The 24,759-nt window shown below is 51.4% G+C and overlaps 1 protein-coding gene across 1 annotated transcript in view; it reads right to left on the reverse strand.

Annotated features, from left to right (window-relative positions):
• dcbld1 (discoidin, CUB and LCCL domain containing 1) overlaps window positions 1-24,759 on the reverse strand; it is a 172,886-nt gene that overhangs the window by 17,443 nt on the left and 130,684 nt on the right. Inside the window, exons 11-12 of the mRNA XM_070884221.1 lie at window positions 22,748-22,872; window positions 22,318-22,465 (exon numbers count right to left, since the gene is read on the reverse strand). Coding sequence (XP_070740322.1) covers window positions 22,318-22,465; window positions 22,748-22,872 — 273 coding nt within the window. The remainder of the gene's footprint in view (window positions 1-22,317; window positions 22,466-22,747; window positions 22,873-24,759) is intronic.

Below are 24,759 nucleotides of genomic sequence, written 5' to 3' on the forward strand. Positions count from 1 at the left end.
CCCGCCTCCAAGGCCGCCAAACCACCGAGGGTGGCCAAGGCTGGCGCCGCCGCCGCCACCCCTCCCCCTAGTAGTGTCCGCCAGGAACTGTGGGTGCGCAGGCATAGTCGGGGGCCTTTGTTTTCACGGCCTCCGGCGGGGGGGGAGGGAGAGCGTCCGATCGGAAAGAAGGCGCGGAAGAAGGCGAAACCATCTGGAGGCGGGTACCCTCGGTGCGCCAGACGATTTGTTTACCGCGCTCGGCCCAACTCCGTCACCGGCGAGCGCGGGGTGCCCTGAGCCCGTGACTAATACCGCAGAGGGGTTCGGGCGTGGGCAAGATAAGAAAAAGGGGGGAGTGGAGCGGGAGGCCTCGGCAGACACGGGTGTCTCCCTGTCTCCGTGCACCCCCAGGAAAAAAAGGAGGCGCGCTCCAATGAGGCGGGGGGGGAACAACATCCCTCCGCGGAGGAGTCGGTGCCCGCCGCGTGTCCCGCGTCCCCCACCGGCGCCCCCAAACTGCGCCGTAGGCACGAGGAATCTGTCCCCGGGGAGGGTGAGACAGTCGAGGCTGCCCAGCCTCTGCCTCCCGGGGATGGCGTGAACGATCTGCCTTTCGTGGGGGGCGTGGGGCCAGCGGAGGAATGCGTAGCTGCCGGGTCGAGCGTCCCAGGGACTGAGGCGGGCGGGGCCGAAAAGGCCGAACCTGAGCCCGCCCAGCAAATACCCAACTTCCCCCGGGATTTGCTCGACTCGGCAGAAACTGAAAATATGAACAATTTTAATGAATCTGTACACGCTGGGCTGGGGGGTGGCGGCGGGGAGGGGGAAGAACAACAACCCTCGCCCCCTACTTTGGAGCTGAGGGACTTGGTGGACCTGGAGAATTTCCTAAACCAGGTCTCTCCGTGTTCCCCGGCTCCTGGGGCGGAGGAGGAACCCCTTCCGCTGTCGCTTCCCGACCCAGCACCAATTTTAAAATAGCCCAGTGGGAACTCCTCTGCCGACGATCCTGGGGGTGGGATCGAGGCAGAGCCAGGGCCAGATGGAGCGGCCGGGCCGTTTGCTGTACCTCGTGCGGTCGACGGGCCGGCTGCTAGCGGCAACCTCCCGGAGGGGGACGGGGACTCGGTGGAGGACGCGGGTGAAGATCTCGAGTCCATCGCCAGTGAGGCGGTGGATCTGCTCGCGTCCGCCGCTGAGACCCTCCTCATTCCTGTAGAGGAACTGCGGGACTTTTTGGTCCAGTGCCGGGGTCGCCGCGACCAAGCCCGTCTGGCCCTGGAAAGATGGTCCGAGCCGGGGCTGCTCGTCGCTTCCGTCCGCGCCGCCGCTAAAACCATGGCCGCGGGCGGGCCCTTATTAAAGGCTCAAGGCCTTGAGCTGCGCCGGCTCAAAAAGTTCCTCGCTGGGCTGCTGAAGGAGTGGAGGTCAACAAACGACTCCACTCCCTCCCCCACAATAGGCTAAGGAAGAGGTTGCACTATGCTTTTGCCATGAAGATAACCATAGCCAGCCTCAACATCAACGGCAGCAGAGAGGCACGCCATAGATTTAACAATTTTTCGCTCCTGTGGGAGGGGAAATATGCGGCGTGCTTCCTGCAAGAAACCCACACCGTTCCGGGAGACGAAGCCACATGGCTCCTGGAATGGCAAGGAGAGGTCCGCATGAGCCACCTCACCGCCATTTCTAGTGGGGTGGCCATCTTGCTGGCCCCGCATTTTCAGCCGGAGATCTTGGGGGTCGAGGAGCCCGTGCCAGGCCGCTTGCTGCACGTAACGGTTCGCCTGGGGGACGTGCCGCTCCATCTCGTGAACGTGTACGCCCCTCAGCCCGGCCCGCAGCAAACGCGCTTCTTTGAAGAGGTGTCCGCTCTTCTTGGCTCCGTCGACGTCGGCGACTGCATTGTCCTCGGGGGGGATTTTAACTGCACCCTCGAGGCGAGGGACCGCTCCGGTGCCCCGCAGTGCATGACAGTGATGGAGAAGTTGAGGGACCTGGTCGGGTCCTTCGACTTGGTGGATGTCTGGCAAAATCTCCATCCCGACTCCAGCGCCTTTACTTGGGTGAGGCCTGGAGTAGGATGTTCCAGAGTCGACCGCCTTTACGTGTCTCGGGCGTAAGTTTCCTGCGTCCCGGCGGCCTCCATGCGGCCGGTGCCGTGTTCGGACCACCACCTGGTGTGGGCGGAGCTCGCTTCGCTCCGCGCGAGGACGGGGTCCGCGTACTGGCATTTTAACAACCAGCTGCTGGAGGACGTGCGGTTCCAGGACTCGTTCCGTCATTTCTGGGCCGACTGGAGAAGGAAGCAGAGGGGCTTCCCCTCCTTGAGGCTATGGTGGGACGTGGGCAAGGCTCACGTCCGCGTCTTCTGTCAAGAGTACGCGAGGGGGTCGACCAAGAGGCGGGCGGCCAGGGTCGGGCGCCTAGAAAAAGAGGTGCTCGACCTAGAGTCTCGTCTCGGTCAAGTCGTTGGGGACCCGGCCCTGCGGACGGTGTACGAAGCGAAGAAGGCCCTGCTGAAGGACCTGCAGCTCGTCGGGTCCCGAGGCGCATTCATGAGGTCGCGGATCCGGTTCCTGCGGGATCTGGACCGCGGCTCCCCCTTCTTCTACTCGCTGGAAAAAAGACAGGGTGTCCGTAAGCAGCTCTTGACGCTGCTGGCCGACGACGGCTCTCTCGTCTCGGATCCGGAGAGCGTCAACAACAGGGCCCGTGAATGTTACGGGGCCCTGTTCTCTCTGGAGCCATCCAGCGAGGAAGCGCGTAGAGTTTTGTGGGAGGATCTGCCGAAGGTCAGCCCGGAGGGCGCCGAAAATCTGGAAGTTCCACTAAGCCTGGCGGAGCTGACCGGTGCCCTCGCCCGGCTCTCGAGGGGAAAATCCCCGGGGCTGGACGGGCTGACCGTGGAGTTCCACAGGGCGTTCTGGGACGTCCTGTGGGAAAGTCTGGTGACCGGGGAGATGCCCCTCTCTTGGCGCAGGGCAGTCATCGTCCTGCTGCCTAAGAAGGACGATCTCCGCCTCCTTAAGAACTGGTGCCCGGTCTCCCTCCTCAGTACGGACTACAAAATCTTCAGCAGGGCGATGTCTGCTCGCCTTGGTGCCGTGCTGGACCACATGATCCACCCCGACCAGTCCTACACGGTCCCGGGCCGGACAATCCACGATAACATCCATCTGGTCCGGGACCTCATCCATTATTCCCAGGAGGCTGGTCTGTCGGTCGCCTTCCTATCTCTCGACCAAGAGAAGGCGTTCGACAGGGTGGATCACGACTATCTGCTCGGAACTCTCCGCGCTTTCGGGTTTGGGACGCATTTCGTTGCCCGGATCCGACTTTTGTACGCCGCCGCGGAGTGTCTGATTAAGGTTAACAGGTCCTTGACGGCGCCCCTTCGCTTTGGGAGAGGGGTGCGCCAGGGATGCCCCATGTCTGGCCAGTTATACGCCGTCTGCGTGGAGCCTTTCCTGCGCCTCCTGCGGACGAGGTTGACGGGACTGGCTCTGCAAGGGCCGGGCGTGGAGGTCGTCCTCTCGGTTTACGCCGAAGAATTGCTCCTCGCGGTAGAGGATCCCGCTGACCTGCGGAGGATGCGTGAGTGCCAGGAGATTTACTCGGCCGCATCCTCCGCCAGGATCAACTGGGAAAAATGTTCCGGACTCCTGGTGGGTCAGTGGCGGGTGGACTCCCTGCCGGAGGAGCTCAGGCATTTTGCCTGGAGCACGACCCATCTCCTCTATCTGGGAGTCTACCTTAGCCCCGACGAGGAAGCCTGGCCGGTGAATTGGCAGGAGCTGGAGGCCAAGGTCACCGCTCGCCGAGGGCGCTGGACAGGACTGCTCCGAGTGCTGTCCTACAGGGGTCGAGCGCTAGTCATAAACCAGCTGGTGGCCGCCATGTTGTGGTACCGGCTGGTCACTTTGACCCCTCCCCCTGCGTTTGTCGCCAAGATACAGAAGAAGCTGGTGGACTTCTTCTGGAACAAAAGGAAGCACTGGGTCTCTGCCGCGGTCTTGAGTCTCCCGCTTGGGGAGGGCGGTCAGTCGTTGGTGTGCGTCAGCACCCAGCTCGCGACTTTCCGTCTTCAGACCCTGCAGAGATACCTTTACGTCGAGCCCCCTCCTAGTATTTCTTCCGCCAGCAGCACGGCCTCAACTATGACACGCAGCTCCTGTTTGTGAGTGTGGGGGGCGTCAGGACCGCCCTCTGGGAGCTGCCTGTCTTTTACAAGGAATTCATCAGGGTCTGGAACAAAGTCTCCACCAAGCGCAGCTCTCCACCGGCTAGAGTGGCGGCCGTCCTGCAGGAGCCGCTGCTCGGGAATCCGTACCTCCACGACCAAGGTTTTAGGTGGCGGTCGGACGAGAGGGCTGTGGCTGGTGAGGTGACCAGGGTCAGGGACCTGCTCGATGGCGGAGGAGCGGGCTGGATGGCGCCAGACACGCTGGCGCGGCGCCTAAATTCTGCCAACGTCTGCCAGGCGGCCGATACCATCGAGTCGCTAAAAAGAGCTCTGGTCCCCGACTCTGTTAAGTGCATCGAGGAGGCTCAAGCACGTGGGGAGATCCCGTCCGAACTGACCCCCGTCCGGACGGAATTCCTCATCGGCGCCAAACCCCGGAACCTCCCTCGGGGGCAGGTGCCTCACAACTTGAGCCGCCTCGGGGAGATCCCCTCCGTGCCTTTCAGTTCCGCGCGGAGGGGTTTCCTGTACGGGCTGCTCCTGCACACTCTCAACTTTGCCATCCTCGCCGGCCGTCCAGACACGCCATGGCGTACCATCTTGCCGTCCGGAGGAGGCGGGGGTCCCCGATGGAGGGCACTCTACGCGGGAGTCCTCCCAGTATTTATCGGGGACTTGGCCTGGAGGGTGGTGCACGGAGCAGTGCCGTGCAATAAATTTTTAAGCCGGTTCACGGGCTCCCAGGCCGCCTGCAATTTCTGCGGTCTGGAAGAGTCGATGTTTTTATGGAATGCACGAGGTTGCAGCCCCTGTTTTATTATTTAAAGGGGCTGCTCCTGAAATTCTGGCTGCACTTCAGTCCCACACTCCTGATCTTTGGGCACCCTGTGCGGAGGGGAGCGGGTAGGTCCGAGGGCCTCCTTGTAGGACTGCTCCTGGGCACGGCCAAGGGTGCCATCAGCCGGTCCAGGCAGTGGGCGGTCGAGGGGGTCGTTCAACCTGACTGCCTGCCTCTCTTCCGCGCGTACATCCACGCTAGGGTGTCCTTGGAGATGGAGCACGCGGTGTCCACCGGTACGCTCGAGGCCTTCCGCTCGAGGTGGGCACCAGAGGGACTGGAGTGCATCGTCACGCCCGGCAACCAAATTTTAATTTGATTTTATGTTTTTAAGTTAATTTGTTTTAATTGCCGGTGCTTTTAGTGTCCCCCTCCCCTTTTATAGGGGGCACTTGGAAAAAAAATTCAATTCTGTGCAAAAAAAATGTAAATGTTGGTGTTTCCCCCAGATCGGGGGGCACGGTTTAATGTTTTTTGTTTACTCCTAAAAGAGTTTCATGCACAAGGACCAATCGTGGAGCTTTGGAGGCGTGTCCTGCTCAGTTGGCTGAGTGAGCAGTGAGGAGAGCAGCTCCTGTTGTAGCTCCTGGCTGGGCCTGTGAATCAGCCCAGGAAGAGAGGGAAGGAAGGGGCTTCACCACCAACATTCACCCAGAGGGAGAGGAGGAAAGCAGAAAACTTGAACAACTTTACCATTTCTACAAAGAGTTGGAGAGAGGGGGAAAGACCAACAACATCCAGTGTGGAAGGAGGGAGACTCTACCATTCTACAGGTGGGTGTATTGGTGCAGTCCCTAAAAGACTTTGTTGTATCGGTGGGGGGAGGAAAGAAGACCAGTCGGGGGCCGGAACATCGCGGGGGGTGTGTGTGTGTGGAAGTGTGTGTGGGGGTCTCGCTTACAACTAGGCCCCACACACCACTAAAGCACTCCTCCCCCATTGCCTAGCCTGGGATAGCTGGAGCTACCAGGCTGAAGAAACAATTAATCTACCCTAATTAACATCATTGGGAGTGTGTACCTGTGTGGCTTCAGCTGCACCAGGTGAAGACATCTTCTCCCCTCACCCGAAGACCACCCCAAAGACTATTTTGTTTTCCATCTGGGGATTGCACCCACCCACAGCTGCGAGGGGAGACCGGCCCTCGCAGTTTCCCCCCTTCCCACCCCTCTTTCTCTGTTACTCTCTGTCTCTCCCCTCTCTCTGAGAGCCCCTTTTTTCTTAAATTCCCAAAACAATTAAGACAACTGAGTAGCGGGAGCAAGGCCCTTCCCCAATTGGCAACTAGGGGAGAGGTGTGCCTCGTTAAGAGCTCCTCTGCTCAGTCTTTTGAACGAGGCCATTTAAAGACCATTAAGGCCTGTGACTTTGGGGTGGGTGTAGCCCTTAAAGGGACCCCGTGATGGAAACTCCATCCACGTACCCGGTGGCAGGGCCGGCAAAGATGTATGCGCAGGCGGCGTCGACATCCACGGCACGTCCTGCGCCTCCTGCTGCCCTGCCACCTTTTACACTAATTACGAAGAAACACGGGGTCAAGAGCTACACTCACCCTACAATAAGCATCGAGGAGTGCGTGCGGGCGATGGCTGGGGTAGTCGGCCCCTCGGCCATTGTCGCAGCCTCCAAGATGTCTGGGAAGGCCGTGTTCTTCCTGGGGTCGGAGCGGGTGGTGTCCCTGGCCATTGAAAAGGGGCTCACGGTGGGCGGGGCGTTCCTGCCGGTGGACCCTCTCGAGGCCACCGCACAGAGGGTCATCATATCTAACGTCCCGCCCTTTGTTCCCGCTGAGCTCCTCCTCCCAACATACAACAACTGGGGGAGGTAAGGTCGGGGATCAACCCCATACCGCTCGGCCTTAGGGAGAGCCGCCTGCGCCACATGTTCTCCTTCCGCCGCCAGTTTTTTGTCCGGCTGGAGCGGGAGGAGACGACAGAGGGCCACTTTGATGTGGCGCACGAGGGGACTGCCTACCGCGTCTTTTGGACGTCGGACGGCGTGCGGTGCCATGCCTGTAGGGAGGTGGGGCACGTCCGCAAGAACTGCCCCGCCTCCAAGGCCGCCAAACCACCGAAGACGGCCAAGGCTGGCGCCGCCGCCACCCCTCTCCCTAGTCGCGACCGTGTACCGGAAGCCGTAGGTGCGCGGGCATCGTCGGAGTCCTTTGATTTCACGGCCTCCGGCAGGGGGGTAGGGAGAGCATCCGACCAGAAAGAAGGCGCGGGGAAAAGCGAAACAACTCAAGGCGGGCCCCCTCGGTGCGCCAGACAACCCGATTACCGCGCTCGGCCCAACCCAGTCATCGGCGAGCACGGGGTGCCCTGAGCCCGTGCCCGAGCCCTTGAACAACACCGCGGAGGGGCCCGGGCGCGGGCAAGAAAAGGAAAAGGGGGGGAGTGGAGCGGGAGGCCTCGGCAGACATGGAGGTCTCCCTGCCTCCACGCTTCCCCAGTAACAAAAGGAGGCGCCGCTCCAAGGAGGAGGAGGGGGAACAACACCCCCCGCGGAGGAGTCGGTGCCCGCCGCGCATCCCGCGTACCCCACCAGCGCCCCCAAATCGTGCCGAAGGCGAGAGGAGTCTGTCCCCGGGGAGGGTGAGACAGTCGAGGCTGCCCAGCCTCTGCCTCCCGGGGTTGGAGTGGAAGAACTGCCTGTCGCAGGGGACGTGGGGTCGGCGGAGGAATGCGTTACCGCCGGGTCGAGCGTCCCGGGGACTGAGGCGGGCGGGGCCGGAAAGGCCATACCTGAGCCCGCCCAGCCAATATCCAACTTCTCCCGGGATTTGCTCGACCCGGCAGAAAATGAACACGTGAACTTTAATTTAAATTTTAGTTTTGAAGAAACCGTACACGCTGAGCCGGAGGAACACCCACCCTCGCCCCCTACTTTGGAGCTGGAGCGCTTGGAGGGCCTGGGGATTTTCTATGGCCGGGTCTCTCCTTGTTCCCCGGTTCCTGGGGCGGAGGGAGAACCCCTTCCGCTGTCGTTTCCCGACCCAGCACCACTTTTTAAAGAGCCCAGTGGGGACTCCTCTGCCGACGATCCTGGGGGTGGGATCGGGGCAGAGCCAGGGCCGGATGGAGCGGCCGGGTCGTTTGCCGTACCTTGTGCGGTCGATGGGCCGGCTGCTGGCGGCCACCTCCTGGAGGAGGACGGAGACTCGGTGGGGGATGCGGGAGAAGATCTAGAGTCCACCGCCAGTGAGGCGGTGGATCTGCTCGCGACCGCCGCTGAGACCCTCCTCATTCCTGCAAACTTTTTGGCCCAGAACCAGGGTCACCGTAACCAAGCCCATCTGGCCCTGGGAAAATGGTCCGAGCCAGAGCTGATCAAGGAGTCCGTCCGCGCCGCCGCTAAAACCTTGGCCGCGGGCGGGCTCTTGACAAAGGTGCAATACCTTGAGCAGCGCGAGCTCGAGGGACTCCTCGCTGGGCTGCGGAGGGAGTGGAGGTCAACAAAAGACTCCGCTCCCTCCCCCACAATAGGTTAAGGTAGAGGTTGCACTATGCTTTTGCCATGAAGATAACCATAGCCAGCCTCAACATCAACGGCGGCAGAGGGGCACGCCGTAGATTTGACAATTTTTCGCTCCTGCGGGAGGGGAAATATGCGGTGTGCTTCCTGCAAGAAACCCACACCATTCCGGGAGACGAAGCCACGTGGCTCCTGGAATGGCAAGGAGAGGTCCGCATGAGCCACCTCACCGCCACTTCTAGTGGGGTGGCCATCTTGCTAGGCCCGCATTTTCAGCCGGAGATCTTGGGGGTCGAGGAGCCCGTGCCAGGCCGCTTGCTGCACGTAACGGTTCGCCTGGGGGATGTGCCGCTCCATCTCGTGAACGTGTACGCCCCTCAGCCCGGCCCGCAGCAAGCGCGCTTCTTCGAAGAAGTGTCCGCTCTTCTTGGCTCTGTCGACGTCGGCGACTGCATTGTCCTCGGGGGGGATTTTAACTGCACCCTCGAGGCGAGGGACCGCTCCGGTGCCCCGCAGTGCATGACGGCGATGGAGAAGTTGAGGGACCTGGTCGGGTCCTTCGACTTGGTGGATGTCTGGCGAAATCTCCACCCCGACTCCAGCGCCTTTACTTGGGTGAGGCCTGGAGTAGGATGTTCCAGAGTCGACCGCCTTTACGCGTCTTGGGCGTACGTTTACTGTGTCCCGGCGGCCTCCATGCGGCCGGTGCCGTGTTCGGATCACCACCTGGTGTGGGCGGAGCTCGCTTCGCTCCGCGCGAGGACGGGGTCCGCGTACTGGCACTTTAACAACCGGCTGCTGGAGGACGTGCGGTTCCAGGACTCGTTCCGTCGATTCTGGTCCGACTGGAGAAGGAAGCAGGGGGGCTTCCCCTCCTTGAGGCTATGGTGGGACGTGGGCAAGGCTCACGCCCGCGTCTTCTGTCAAGAGTACGCGAGGGGGTCGACCAAGAGGCGGGCGGCCAGGGTCGGGCGCCTAGAAAAAGAGGTGCTCGACCTGGAATCCCGTCTCGGTCAAGTCGTCAAGGACCCGGCCCTGCGGACGGTGTATGAAGCTAAGAAGGCCGCGCTGAAGGACCTGCAGCTCGTCGGGTCCCGAGGCGCGTTCGTGAGGTCGCGGATCCGGTTCCTGCGGGATCTGGACCGCGGCTCCCCCTTCTTCTACTCGCTGGAAAAAAGGCAGAATGTCCGTAAGCAGCTCTTGACACTGCTGGCAGACGACGGCTCTCTCGTCTCGGATCCGGAGGGTGTCAACAACAGGGCCCGTGAATATTACGGGGCTCTGTTCTCTCCGAAACCGTCCAGCGAGGAAGCGCGCAGAGTTTTGTGGGAGGACCTGCCGAAAGTCAGCCCGGACTTTGGAAGCTCGGCTAAGCCCGGCTCTCGAGGGGAAAAACCCCGGGGCTGGACGGGCTGACCGTGGAGTTCCACAGGGCGTTCTGGGACGTCTTGGGGGGCGACTACGCGCGGGTCCTGGGGGAAAGTCTGGCGACCGGGGAGATGCCCCTCTCTTGGTGCAGGGCAGTCATCGTCCTGCTGCCTAAGAAGGGCGATCTCCGCCTCCTTAAGAACTGGCTCCCGGTCTCCCTCCTCAGCACGGACTACAAAATCTTCGCCAGGGCGATGTCTGCTCGCCTTGGTGCCGTGCTGGACCACATGATCCACCCCGACCAGTCCTATACGGTCCTGGGCTGGACAATCCATGACAACATCCATCTGGTCCGGGACCTCATCCATCATTCCCAGGAGGCTGGTCTGTCGGTTGCCTTCCTATCTCTTGACCAAGAGAAGGCGATCGACAGGGTGGATCACGACTATCTGCTCGGAACTCTGCGCGCTTTCAGGTTCGGGACGCATTTCGTCGCCCGGATCCGACTTTTGTACGCCGCCGCAGAGTGTCTGATTAAGGTTAACGGGTCCTTGACGGCGCCCCTTCGCTTTAGGAGAGGGGTGCGCCAGGGATGCCCCATGTCCGGCCAGTTATATGCCGTCTGCGTGGTGCCTTTCCTGCGCCTCCTGCGGACGAGGTTGACGGGATTGGCTCTGCAAGGGCCGGGCGTGGAGGTCGTCCTCTTGGCTTACGCCGATGACGTGCTCCTCGCGGTAGAGGATCCCGCTGACCTGCGGAGGATCCCGCTGACCTGCGGAGGATGCGAGTGCCAGGAGATTTACTCGGCCGCGTCCTCCGCCAGGATCAACTGGGAGAAATGTTCCGGACTCCTGGTGGGTCAGTGGCGGGTGGACTCCCTGCCGGAGGAGCTCAGGCCTTTTGCCTGGAGCACGACCCATCTCCTCTATCTGGGAGTCTACCTTAGCCCCGACGAGGGAGCCTGGCAGGAGCTGGAGGCCAAGGTCGCCGCTCGCCTAGGGCGCTGGACAGGACTGCTCCGAGTGCTGTCCTACAGGGGTCGAGCGCTAGTCATAAACCAGCTGGTGGCCGCAATGTTGTGGTACCGGCTGGTCACTTTGACCCCTCCCCCTGCGTTTGTCGCCAAGATACAGAAGAAGCTGGTGGACTTGTTCTGGAACAACAGGAAGCACTGGGTCTCTGCCGCGGTCTTGAGTCTCCCGCTTGAGGAGGGCGGTCAGTCGTTGGTGTGCGTCAGCACCCAGCTCGCGACTTTCCGTCTTCAGACCCTGCAGAGATACCTTTACGTCGAGCCCCCTCCTAGGTGGTGTGCTCTGGCGACGTATTTCTTCCGCCAGCAGCGCGACCTCAATTACGACACGCAGCTCCTGTTTGTGAACTTGGGGGGTGTCAGGACCGCCCTCCAGGAGCTGCCTGTCTTTTACAAGGAACTCATCAGGGTCTGGAACAAAGTCTCCACCAAGCGCAGCTCTCCACCGGCTGGAGTGGCGGCCGTCCTGCAGGAGCCGCTGTTCGGGAATCAGTACCTCCACGACCGAGGTTTTATGTGGCGGTCGGAAGAGGGGGCTGTGGCTGGTGAGGTGACCAGGGTCAGGGACCTGCTCGATGGCGGAGGCACGCTGGCGCGGCGCCTAAATTCAGCAGACGTCCGCCGCGCGGCCGAAGCCATCGAGTCGCTAAAAACAGCTTTGGGCCCTGACTCTGTTAGGTGCATCGAGGAGGCTCAAGCACGTGGGGAGATCCCGTCCGAACTGACCCCCGTCCGGACGGAATTCCTCATTGGCGCCATACCCCGGAACCTCCCTCGGGGGCCGGCGCCTCACAACTTGAGCCGCCTCGGGGAAATCCCCTCCGTGTCTTTCAGTTCCGCGCGGAGGGGTTTCCTGTACGGGCTGCTCCTGCACACTCTCAACTTTGCCATCCTCGCCGGCCGTCCGGACACGCCATGGCGTACCATCTTGCCGTCCGGAGGAGGCGGGGGTCCCCGATGGAGGGCACTCTATGCGGGAGTCCTCCCACTATTCATCGGGGACTTAGCCTGGAGGGTGGTGCACGGAGCAGTGCCGTGCAACAAATTTTTAAGCCGGTTCACGGACTCCCAGGCCGCCTGCAATTTCTGCGGTCTGGAGGAGTCCGTGTTCCATGTTTTTATTGAGTGCACAAGGTTGCAGCCCCTGTTCCATTATTTAAAGGGGCTGCTCCTGAAATTCTGGCTGCACTTCAGTCCCACTCTCCTGATCTTTGGGCACCCTGTGCGGAGGGGAGCGGGTAGGTCCGAGAGCCTCTCGTAGGACTGCTTCTGGGCACGGCCAAGGGTACCATCAGCCGGTCCAGGCAGTGGGCGGTCGTTCAACCTGACTGCCTACCTCTCTTCCGCTCTTACATCCAGTCCAGGGTGTCCTTGGAGATGGAGCATGCGGTGTCCACCGGTACGCTCGCGGCCTTCCGCGAGAGGTGGGCACCGGAGGGACTGGAGTGCATCATCACGCCCGGCAACCAAATTTTAATTTGATTTTACGTTTTAAAGTTTAATTTGTTTTAATTGCCGGTGCTTTTAGTGTCCCCCTCCCCTTTTATAGGGGGCACTGGAGGAAAAAATGTGATTTTAGTGCCAAAAAAAAAAAGAAAAACACAAAAATAAACCACAAAAAAGAAAAAAAAAGGGGCCTTGTAAATGTCTGGTGTGTCATCCAGGTCGGGTGGCACCGATTAATGTTTTATGTTTTTCAGATAAACTCCAAAAAGAGTTTCATGCACAAGGACTCCCAGGTCCCTCTGCACCGCAGCATGTTATAATTTCTCCCCATTCAAATAATATTCCTTTTTACTGTTTTTTTTCCCCCAAGGTGGATGACCTCACACTTTCCGAAATTGTATTCCATCTGCCAAACCTTAGCCCATTCGCTTAACATATCTAAATCTCTTTGCAGCCTCTCTCTGTCCTCTACACAACCCGCTTTCCCACTAATCTTTGTGTCATCTGCAAATTTTGTTACACTACACTCTGTCCCCTCTTCCAGGTCATCTATGTATATTGTAAACAGTTGTAGTCCCAGCACTGATCCCTGTGGCACACCACTAACCACCGATTTCCAACCCAAAAAGGACCCATTTATCCCGACTCTCTGCTTTCTGTTCGCCAGCCAATTCTCTATCCATGCTAATACATTTCCTCTGACTCCGCGTACCTCTATCTTCTGCAGTAACCTTTTGTGTGGCACCTTATTGAATGCCTTTTGGAAATCTAAATACACCACATCCATCGGTACACCTATATCCACCATGCTCGTTATATCCTCAAAGAATTCCAGTAAATTAGTTCAACATGATTTCCCCTTCATGAATCCATGCTGCGTCTGCTTGATTGCACTATTCCTATCTAGATGTCCCGCTATTTCTTCCTTAATGATAGTTTCAAGCAGTTTCCCCACTACAGATGTTAAACTAACTGGCCTATAGTTACCTGCCTTTTGTCTGCCCCCTTTTTTAAACAGAGGCGTTACATTAGCTGCTTTCCAATCCGCTGGTACCTCCCCAGAGTCCAGAGAATTTTGGTAGATTATAACGAATGCATCTGCTATAACTTCCGCCATCTCTTTTAATACCCTGGGATGCATTTCATCAGGACCAGGGGACTTGTCTACCTTGAGTCCCATTAGCCTGTCCAGCACTACCTCCCTAGTGATAGTGATTGTCTCAAGGTCCTCCCTTCCCACATTCCTGTGACCAGCAATTTTTGGCATGGTTTTTGTGTCTTCCACTGTGAAGACCGAAGCAAAATAATTGTTTAAGGTCTCAGCCATTTCCACATTTCCCATTATTAAATCCCCCTTTCTCATCTTCTCAGGAACCAACATTTACTTTAGTCACTCTTTTCTGTTTTATATCTGTAAAAGCTTTTGCTATCTGTTTTTATGTTTTGCGCAAGTTTACTTTCGTAATCTATCTTTCCTTTCTTTATTGCTTTTTTAGTCATTCTTTGCTGATGTTTAAAATTTTCCCAATCTTCTCGTTTCCCACTAACCTTGGCCACCTTGTACGCATTGGTCTTTGATTTGATGCTCTCCTTTATTTCCTTGGTTATCCACGGCTGGTTATCCCTTCTCTTACCACCCTTCTTTTTCACTGGAATATATTTTTGTTGCGCACTATGAAAGAGCTCCTTAAAAGTCCTCCAATGTTCCTCAATTGTGCCACCGTTTAGTCTGTGTTTCCAGTCTACTTTAGCCAACTCTGCCCTCATCCCACTGTAGTCTCCTTTGTTTAAGCATAGTACGCTCGTTTGAGACACAACTTCCTCACCCTCAATCTGTATTACAAATTCAACCATACGGTGATCATTCATTCCGAGAGGATCTTTTACTAGGAGATCGTTTATTTTTCCTGTCTCATTGCACAGGACGAGATCTAAGATAGCTTGCTCCCTTGTAGGTTCTGTAACATACTGTTCTAAGAAACAATCCCGTATGCATTCTATGAATTCCTTCTCCAGGCTACCCCGTGCGATTTGAGTTGGCTCCCAAAGAAAGCTTGGATTCCCAATCCACCGTCAGGGAAATTAAAACTTAGGTTACAGTTTACTGTACGGTATATGTGGACAACACCACATATCCATTGCGTTGAATCAAAAGATAGTCACTTAAGTGATTACAGCAGTGATATTTTAATTTTATTGAGATCCTTCCTCTGCCTATTAATAGCCAGCCCCCAGAGCAGAACGTCTTCCCCTATATATTCCATTTTTTCAAGTTTCGCATCCCATCCGTCTCCCCAATCTCCTCCTTTCTCAACTGCATTCTGCTGCGTCTAGATCTCCAGAATTAATTCAAAGGTCTTGCTCCCAAAGAAGGCGTGGATTCCCAATCCACCATCAGGGAAATTAAAACTTAGGTTACAGTTTACTCCTGATAATTCAAAGTTCTTTATGTGCTTAAAAAAATGAATTATCCAATAATTTGAATTAAGCAATTTAAATAACAAAGTAGGAATTTAGTGTCAAAAATCAAATGATCATATTTGAATTAAGAGTAGACGGTGTCTAATTTTATTTCAATTCAAAACAACTTGCATTTATATAGTGCCTTTAATATAGCAAAATGTTCCAAGGTGCTTAACTATAAAGTATTGTATTAGAAACTATATTTGCATGAGAAGAAAATACAGCAGGAAATCTTCCTATGCTATATTATCATTGGATAACTGATCACACATCAAGTTGTTATATCTGATAATTTAAAATAAGCCTTCATTAAAGTAGTGGACACATGGATGAGAGATGAACACATTAAGTATTCATATGATAATATTGAACGGAGTAATTTCCATGGCTGATTTTCATCTAATTTTCATCAACTTTAAGGGGAGGTCATTTAGAACTGAGATTAGGAGAAATTTATTCACTCAGAACATTGTGATTCTTTGGAATTCTCTACCCCAGAGGGCTGTGGATTCTCAGTCGTTGAGTATATTCAAGACAGAGATCGGTAGATTTTTGGACTCTAAGGGAATCAAGGGATATGGGGATCAGGCAGGAAAGTGGAGTTGAGGTCGAAGATCAGCCATGATAATTTTGAATGGTGGAGCAGGCTTAAAGTGCTGTTTGGCCTACTGCTGCTCCTAATTCTTAGGTTCCTATGTTCTTAACAAAATGCACCATTCATTTTTGTAAATATATTGATTAGTTGATGTTCAGTGACACTGCACATGGGAGCTAAGGCCAAGTGTGATATTCAGGTGAAGCAGGGTCAGAGGGTGGGGAATAACTGGACCTTGTTGGCAGCGAGGAAGAGAAGGAAAGGGAGGGGGAAGAGAGCAAGAGGAATGGAAAGAGGAAAGGGTACATTAGAGAGGCATGGGGAGGGGAAAGAAGGGGTTGGGGAGAGCATGGGAGTGAAGAGGAAGGCGAAAAAAAGAGGGGCAAAAGGGGAGAGGAGAGGGAAGAGGTGGTGATGTCATTAATGTGATGCATGGTTCTGGAATGTCATTCCAATGGCGAAGGGGAGGAGAGGACATGGGGAAGCTACCCTCTCCTCCCCCAGACCAGGATTTCCTTCTTGGGGTGGGGAAGGGTTGGAAAGAGAGGGACATTTGTGCAAAACTGTGCTTCTGCCCTCCCCACCACCACATCCTTGCTGCAGGTCCTCATTTGGTTCCCAATAGGGGTGTAGACTGTGGGATCAGCTCCCCTCTCCTCCACCTGGTCTCTGAAAGGCCTCAATCCAAAAATCAAGCTCTGATTCCAAAGTCAGCACAAGGGGTGGGCAGGGTAACAATGGCAGAAATCTGCTAAAATGAGTCCCGCTTTTGGACTCAATGCCATTGAGGCATTGGTGGGGGGGGGGGGTGGGGGAGACATAAGAACATAAGAATTAGGAACAGGAGTAGGCCATCTAGCCCCTCGAGCCTGCTCCGCCATTCAATAAGATCATGGCTGATCTGGCCATGGACTCAGCTCCACTTACCCGCCCGCTCCCCATAACCCTTAATTCCCTTATTGGTTAAAAATCTATCTATCTGTGACTTGAATACATTCAATGAGCTAGCCTCAACTGCTTCCTTGGGCAGAGAATTCCACAGATTCACAACCCTCTGGGAGAAGAAATTCCTTCTCAACTCGGTTTTAAATTGGCTCCCCCGTATTTTGAGGCTATGCCCCCTAATTCTAGTCTCCACGACCAGTGGAAACAATCTCTCTGCCTCTATCTTGTCTATCCCTTTCATTATTTTAAATGTTTCTATAAGATCACCCCTCATCCTTCTGAACGCCAATGAGTAAAAACCCAGTCTACTCAATCTATCATCATAAGGTAACCCCCTCATCTCCGGAATCAGCCAAGTGAACGTCTCTGTACCCCCTCCAAGGCTAGTATATCCTTCCTTAAGTAAGGTGACCAAAACTGCATGCAGTACTCCATGTGCGGCCTCACCAATACCCTGTACAGTTGCAGCAGAAACTCCCTGCTTTTGTATTACATCCCTCTCGCAATGAAGGCCAACATTCCATTTGCCTTCCTGATTACCTGCTGCACCTGCAAACTAACTTTTTGGGTTTCATGCACAAGGACCCCCAGATCCCTCTGCACCGCAACATGTTGTGATTTCTCCCCATTCAAATAATATTCCCTTTTACTGTTTTTTTTCCTCCAAGATAGATGACCTCATATATTCCGACATTGTATTCCATCTGCCAAACCTTAGCCCATTCGCTTAACCTATCTAAATCTCTTTGCAGCCTCTCTGTGTCCTCTACACAACCCGCTTTCCCACTAATCTTTGTGTCATCTGCAAATTTTGTTGCACTACACTCTGTCCCCTCTTCCAGGTCATCTATGTATATTGTAAACAATTGTGGTCCCAGCACCGATCCCTATGGCACACCACTAACCACCGATTTCCAACCCAAAAAGGACCCATTTATCCCGACTCTCTGCTTTCTGTTCGCCAGCCAATTCTCTATCCATGCTAATACATTTCCTCTGACTCCGTGTACCTCTATCTTCTGCAGTAATCTTTTGTGTGGCACCTTATCGAATGCCTTTTGGAAATCTAAATACACCACATCCATCGGTACACCTCTATCCACCATGCTCGTTATATCCTCAAAGAATTCCAGTAAATTAGTTCAACATGATTTCCCCTTCATGAATCCATGTTGCATCTGCTTGATTGCACTATTCCTATCTAGCTGTCCCGCTATTTCTTCCTTCATGATAACTTCAAGCATTTTCCCCACTACAGATGTTAAACTAACTGGCCTATAGATACCTGCCTTTTGTCTGCCCCCTTTTTTAAACAGAGGCGTTACATTAGCTGCTTTCCAATCTGCTGGTACCTCCCCAGAGTCCAGAGAATTTTGGTAGATTATAACGAATGCATCTGCTATAACTTCCGCCATCTCTTTTAATACCCTGGAATGCATTTCATCAGGACAAGGGGACTTGTCTACCTTGAGTCCCATTAGCCTGTCCAGCACTACCCCACTAGTGATAGTGATTGTCTCAAGGTCCTCCCTTCCCACATTCCTGTGACCAGCAATTTTTGGCATGGTTTTTGTGTCTTCCACTGTGAAGATCGAAGCAAAATAATTGTTTAAGGTCTCAGCCATTTCAACATTTCCCATTATTAAATCCCCCTTCTCATCTTCTAAGGGACCAACATTTGCTTTAGTCACTCTTTTCCGTGTTATATATCGGTAAAAGCTTTTACTATCTGTTTTTCTGTTTTGCGCAAGTTTACTTTCGTAATCTATCTTTCCTTTCTTTATTGCTTTCTTAGTCATTCTTTGCTGTCGTTTAAAATTTTCCCAATCTTCTAGTTTCCCACTAACCTTGGCCACCTTATACGCATTGGTTTTTAATTTGATACTCTCCTTTATTTCCTTGGTTATCCACGGCTGGTTATATCTTCTTTTACCGCCCTTCTTTTTCATTGGAATATATTTTAGTTGAGCACTATGAAAGAGCTCTTTAAAAGTCCTCCACTGTTCCTCAATTGTGCCACCGTTTAAGACTGTGTTCCCAGTCTACTTTAGCCAACTCTGCCCTCATCCCACTGTAGTCCCCTTTGTTTAAGCATAGTACGCTCGTTTGAGACACTACTTCCTCACCCTCAATCTGTATTACAAATTCAACCATACTGTGATCATACTGGGCAGGGGAAATTGCTGTAGGATTGGGGAGGGTGGCAGTTATGACTGCTACATATCACTTCAGACTTCTTACACAGCCAATGGAACCTAAGTACTCTACTCCGATAAGGGATACTTCGAGAGGAAATAAATGCTCAGACCCACAAACAAACAACAAAAGAGAATTCCAAACATATGGTCGAAAGTGGAGGCATTCTATATAACTGAATGAATGCTTAATCTTATTCTGAATTTGGAACTTTATCTGAATCTATTTCTTTTAATATCTGTAAAGAAGTTTTTAATCTAGCATCTGTGTCTCTCATTACTGGAAAGGCCCTTGGTAGGCACAGTGGGACAGTGTGTGCCAACTCACATCAGAACTTTACAGTTGGAGCTCTGTTCTTTCAACTGTTACACAACTGGTCAACACTGAAGTTGCCCATCACAGCGCCACCTACCAGCGTAGATAATACTGCAAGTACATGTTGACACGTTTAACTTAACTCTGCCTTAGGATCGAGCCTGACACAGGAGTTTTCATTACATTTTGAAATGGAATGTTTCAACCCACTCATCAATGTTAATTATATATATAGAATTTTACCTGGATTTTATTACTGAAATAAGTTAAAACATTTTATAGCAAGACACTGGATAATAAAAGCAGCATTTAAAAACAAGCTTCTCTCAAGAATTGTCAATAACAATTTGGACACAATGGGGTGGATTTTAACTGTTCCCACCACATGAGACATGGTGGCAGCGGCTTGGCCGTATGCTTTACACCTACACCATTTTCAACGGAAAGGAAAATCCATCAGGTGGGGTGTAAGGTAGGCGGCCAATCCACTATTGCCAATTACTGATAAAATCAAGCCCGGTGATTTTCTCATCCTTCGGATTTCTGAAAATCCCTCAGGAACCAGGTTCAGAGGATTTTCGAATCCTCTCTGGCTACAGGTGTGGTGCCAGAGGATTGGAGGACTGCTAACGTGGTACCTTTTTTAAAAAAAGTAGAAAGGGATAGACCGAGTAATTGCAAGCCAGTCAGCCTAACCTCAGTGCTGGAAATATTATTGGAAAAAATTCTGAGGGACAGGATAAATCTTCAATTAGTAAGACACGGATATATCACGAACAGTCAGCATGGATTTGTTCAGGAAAGGTCGTGTCTGACCAACATGATTGAATTTTTTGTGGAGGTAACAAGGAGAGTCGATGAGGGCAGTGCGTTTGATGTAGTTATGTGGATTTTAGCAAAGCTTTTGATAAGGTCCCACATGGCAGACTGGTCATGAAAATAAAAGCCAATGGGATCCAAGGCAAAGTGGCAAGTTGGATCCAAAATTGGCTCAGAGACAGGAAGCAAAGGGTAATAGTTGATGGCTGTTTCCGGTGGTGTTCCATGGGGCTCAGTACAAGGTCTATTGCTTTTTGTGGCATAAGAACACAGGAAATAGGAGCAGGATTAGGCCATTTGGCCCATCGAGCCTGCTCCGCCATTCAATAAGATCATGGCTGATCTGATCATGGACTCACCTCTACTTCCCTGCCCTCTCCCCATAACCCTGGACTCCCTTATCGTTCAAAAATCTGTCTATCTCCGCCTTAAATATATTTAATGGCCCAGCTGCCACAGTTCTCTGGGGCAGAGAATTCCATAGATTTAAATCCTCTGGGAGAAGAAATTCCTCATTTCAGTTTTAAATGGGTGGCCCCTTATTCTGAGACTATGTCCCCTAGTTCTGGATTCCCCCACGAGGGAAAACATCCTCTCTCCATCTACCCTGTCAGGCCCCCTCAGAATCTTATACATTTCATTAAGATCACCTCTCAGTCTTCTAAACTCCATGAGTATAGGCATAGCCTGCTCACTTTGCAATTTTTCTCCATTTAAATTGTAATTTGCTTTTCTATTTTTTCTGCCAAGGTGGATAACCTCACATTTTCCCACATTATACTCCATCTGCCAGATTTTTGCCCACTCACTTAGCCTGTCTGTATATATCAATGATTTAGACTTGAATGTAGGGGGTATGATTAAGAAGTTTGCAGATGATACTAAAATCGGCTGGGTGGTTGATAATGAAGAAGAATGCTGTCGACTGCAGGAACATAAGAAATAGGAGCAAGAGTAGGCCCTATGGCCCATCGAGCCTGCTCCGCCGTTCAATAAGATCGTGGCTGATCTTCAACCGCAACTCCACTTTTCCGCCCAATCTCCATATCCCTCGAATCCCCTAGACTCCAAAAATCTATCTATCTCAGCCTTGAATACATTCAGAGACTCAGCATCCACAGTCCTCTGGGGCAGAGATTTCCAAAGATACCAGGAAGATATCAATGAACTGGTCAGGTGGGCAGAACAGTAGCAAATGGAATTCAATCCGAAGAAGTGTGAGCTCATGCATTTGGAGGGGGCTAACCAGGAAAGGGAATACGCATTAAATGGTACGACACTGAAAAGTGCAGAGGAACAAAGGGACCTTGCAGTGCATGTCCACAGATCCTTGAAGGTAGCAGGCCAGGTAGATAAGGTGGTTAAGGCGGCATACGGAATACTTGCCTTTATTAACCGAGGCACAGAATACAAGAGTAGGGTGGTTATGCTTGAAATGTATAAAGCTCTAGTTCGGCCACAGTTGGAGTACTGTGCGCAGTTCTGGTCACCACAAGAAAGATGTGATTGCACTAGAGAGGGTATGGAGGAGATTTACGAGGATGTTGCCTGGACTGGAGAATTTTAGCTTTGAGGAAAGATTGGATAGGCTGTTTGTTTTCTCTGGAACAGAGGAGGCTGAGGGGAGACCTTATTGAGGTGTATGAAATTATGAAGGTCCTGGATAGAGTGGATAGAAAGCACCTATTTCCCTTAGCAGAGAGGTCAACAACTAGGGGGCATAGATTTAAAGTAATTGGTAGAGGGGAAGTTTCTTCACTAGAGAGTGTTCGGGGTCTGGAACTCACTGCTTGAAAGGGTGGTAGAGGCAGAAACCCTCACCACATTTAAAAATTGACTTGGATGTGCACTTGAAGTGCTGTAACCTACAGGGCTACAGACCAAAAGCTAGAAAGTGGGATTAGGATGCATAACTGTCAGCCGGTGCGGACATGATGGGCCTCTTTCCGTGCTGTACATTTTGATGATTCAGACGCTACTGCTGAGGCAAGTTAGAAGGGTGCTGAATAACTGAGGGTATAGAACGTTTATCAGGGTTTCTGATCCAGGGTTACAGACTATTTCATGAAGAACACAGATAAGAGTTAAAGACTTCGGAGTTCAACATTTCTGAGACCAGAGATTCTTTGCTGTCATCGTACAGTAATTAAGTTATCCAGTGAATATTCAATTATTATGGTTAGTGTATTACTTCAGTAGTGATTTCCGTATGTCACTAAATACAATAGGACGTGTGGAGTATGTGAGGAGACTGGACAAAACCACTGACACATTTTGTGAAACCAAAATAGAGTTGGAATGAGTCACTGGTCATCTGCGGCTGCATAATTGACTACAATTGAGTGTAAAGTTTTTCGATTAATTGGCTATAAAGTGCATTGCGACTTCCTGAGGATGTGAAAGCTATGATATAAATGCAAATTCTTCATTTGTAATGGTCTATGAACACCAGGTTATTGAGTCATGAGAACATTCACACTGAAGGATTAAATGATTATTATACAAGCACTGCAGGTGTATTGATAAAAGATTAACTGGAAATTTGTAGACACGATACATCATAATGCATTGATCAATATTGGTTGAAAATGTCTAGTCAATTTCATGCCCAATATACCTTTCAGATTACGATTTTCTGATTTGAATCAAAATGTACTCACATCGTACTTGCTGGCATCCTATTAACTCCACTTTAATGGCTATTCTCTGATTCCATCTTTGTGGAATGACACGCACATAACGTGCCAGGATGGCAGGAATGAAATTATTGCGGGTCAATTGACTGTAATCAGTATTGCCCTCAAATATCTGCAATTAATATTTATCATGTTATCTTTTGAGAAGAGAATAAAACATTTTAAACATGTCCTACATATAGCCGCACTAAGCATCAAACATTGGCAGCTATAGCTTTAGAACACAATGTTTACCTACCTTTGTTTATAGCGGTTTAGTATTTGAAAATGTTAAAATTAAATAAATAAATGGCCTATTAGTGCAAATATATATTTTGAGATAATACTCAAGCAAAATGTGGTTACATTAAACAATGAACAGCTAAGACCAGCTGAGATTTCCAAACATGCTTACCCGTTCATCGTTGTTGTTGCTTTCTTTGTATACCTTCCATTTTTGACCATCTTTGCTGAAGGACACCTTATACGTCTCTACATAAAAGAGAAAACGTGGCAGTGTGGAACCTGTGGTTATGATTCCTGAGGAGGTGACAAAACAATGTAAATGTGCTATTTTCATTGACAATTACTTTTTGTATAAATATACCCATTAAGAACCCGCAGACTTCACAATATAAATTAGAAGAGAAGATAGGAAAATGTGAATTTTTAATATTGGATTATTTAGAAGACTTACAATGGAGTCATGTTGCATAAAGAATTATCCTCAGATTCCAAATAAAATACAGTAATGAAGTAGTTACCAATTGCACCCTTGACCTTCTCTACTCAAAGAGCCAATTCTAAACTCATTGCATGATTAGCATACAGCAACCCAGCCCCAAGACAACCATACTTTCTTCATAGTGTTCACATTCTCTTCTAAATTTGGCTCAACTTTCATTAAACCATTACACATCAATTCCAACATACACGATAGTCATTTTTGTACAGTGCATGCTGCACTTCATTTAGAAAAGGAGGTTGGGAGAGGAAGAAACTGATGGTCAGTTTAATTTCTTAAGCATTGTTTAAAATAAAAACATTACTAAGTTAAACATTTTTCCAAGCTTAATTTCTGAAAGATTAATGTTTTTTGTTAAATGCTGGAAATTGGAAACAAAAACAGAAAATGCTGGAAACACTCAGCAAGTAAGGCAGCATTTATAAAGAAAGGAAAAATGTTGATGTTTCAGGCACAGCCCTTCATCAGAAAATATTTTCTGCTTTTGCTTTAGGAAATATTTTATAGTTTTGCAAAAAAACATTTAGGGAAAATAAAATATTTTAGAATAGCAACAGCTATATTTAACGGTTGAATTCTTTGACATATAGCTTCCCATGTTACACAGAATTAAACAGAAGTGAAAACATAGAAACAAACAGTTTGACCCAACCAATATGTGTTGGAGTTTATCCTCCACATGAGCAGTTGTCCTGACCCCACATGCTTTCTCTGTACCCATATCCCTTTGTTCCCCTTTCCTTCAACCACCTATCAAAACTTTTGTTAAACTTTGACATGGTTTCTGCTTTAATAACTTACTCCATTGGTGCGTTCCACAGTCTCACAACCAATGTTCCCCTCAATGTTGGAATGTTAGCCTTTATTGCAAGAGGGATCGCGTGTAAAGGTAAGGAAATCCTGCTACAACTGTACAGATGAGACCACACCTGGAGTACCGCGTACAGTTTTGATCTCCTTATTTAAGGAGGGATATACTTGCATTGGAGGCAGTTCAGAGAAGGTTCACGAGATTGATTCCTGAGATGAAGGGGTTGCCTTATGAAGAAAGGTTGAGCAGGTTATGCCTATACTCATTGGAGTTTAGAAAACTGAGAGGTGATCTTATTGAAATGCATAAGATTCTGAGGGGGCCTGATAGGGTAGATGGAGAGGGGATGTTTCCTCTCGTGGGGGAATCTAGAACTAGGGGACATAGTCTCAGAATAAGGGGCAGCTCATTTAAAACGGAAATTGAGGAAGAATTTCTTCTCTCAGTGCGTCATGAATCTTTGGAATTCTCTACCCAAGAGAGCTGTGGAGGCATTGAATGTATTTAAGGTAGAGATAGACAGATTTTTGAATGTTAAGGGAGTCGAGGATTATGGGGAGAGGGCAGGGAAGGAGAGGTGAGTCCATGATCAGATCAGCCAGGATGTTATTGAATGACAGATCAGGCTCAAGGGGCCAAATGGCCGACTCCTATTTCTTATGTTCTTAAGCTGCACAGTTGCGGGACACTCTGAAGGTCCCCCGCAGCCGGCTTTTAACTAGAAAAACTGTGCATGCCCGTCGTCTGTTAAAGGTGCACCGCAGCCCCCCAAAAATTGTAGGAAACATTGCTCACAACTCTCTGTGTAAAAATGCTTCTCATGCTCTCTGTCCCAATTCTCTTAGATTTAATATTGTTTATGTCCCCTTGT

This window comes from Pristiophorus japonicus, chromosome 7, assembly GCF_044704955.1.
Source record: "Pristiophorus japonicus isolate sPriJap1 chromosome 7, sPriJap1.hap1, whole genome shotgun sequence".
Lineage (NCBI taxonomy): Eukaryota > Metazoa > Chordata > Chondrichthyes > Pristiophoridae > Pristiophorus > Pristiophorus japonicus.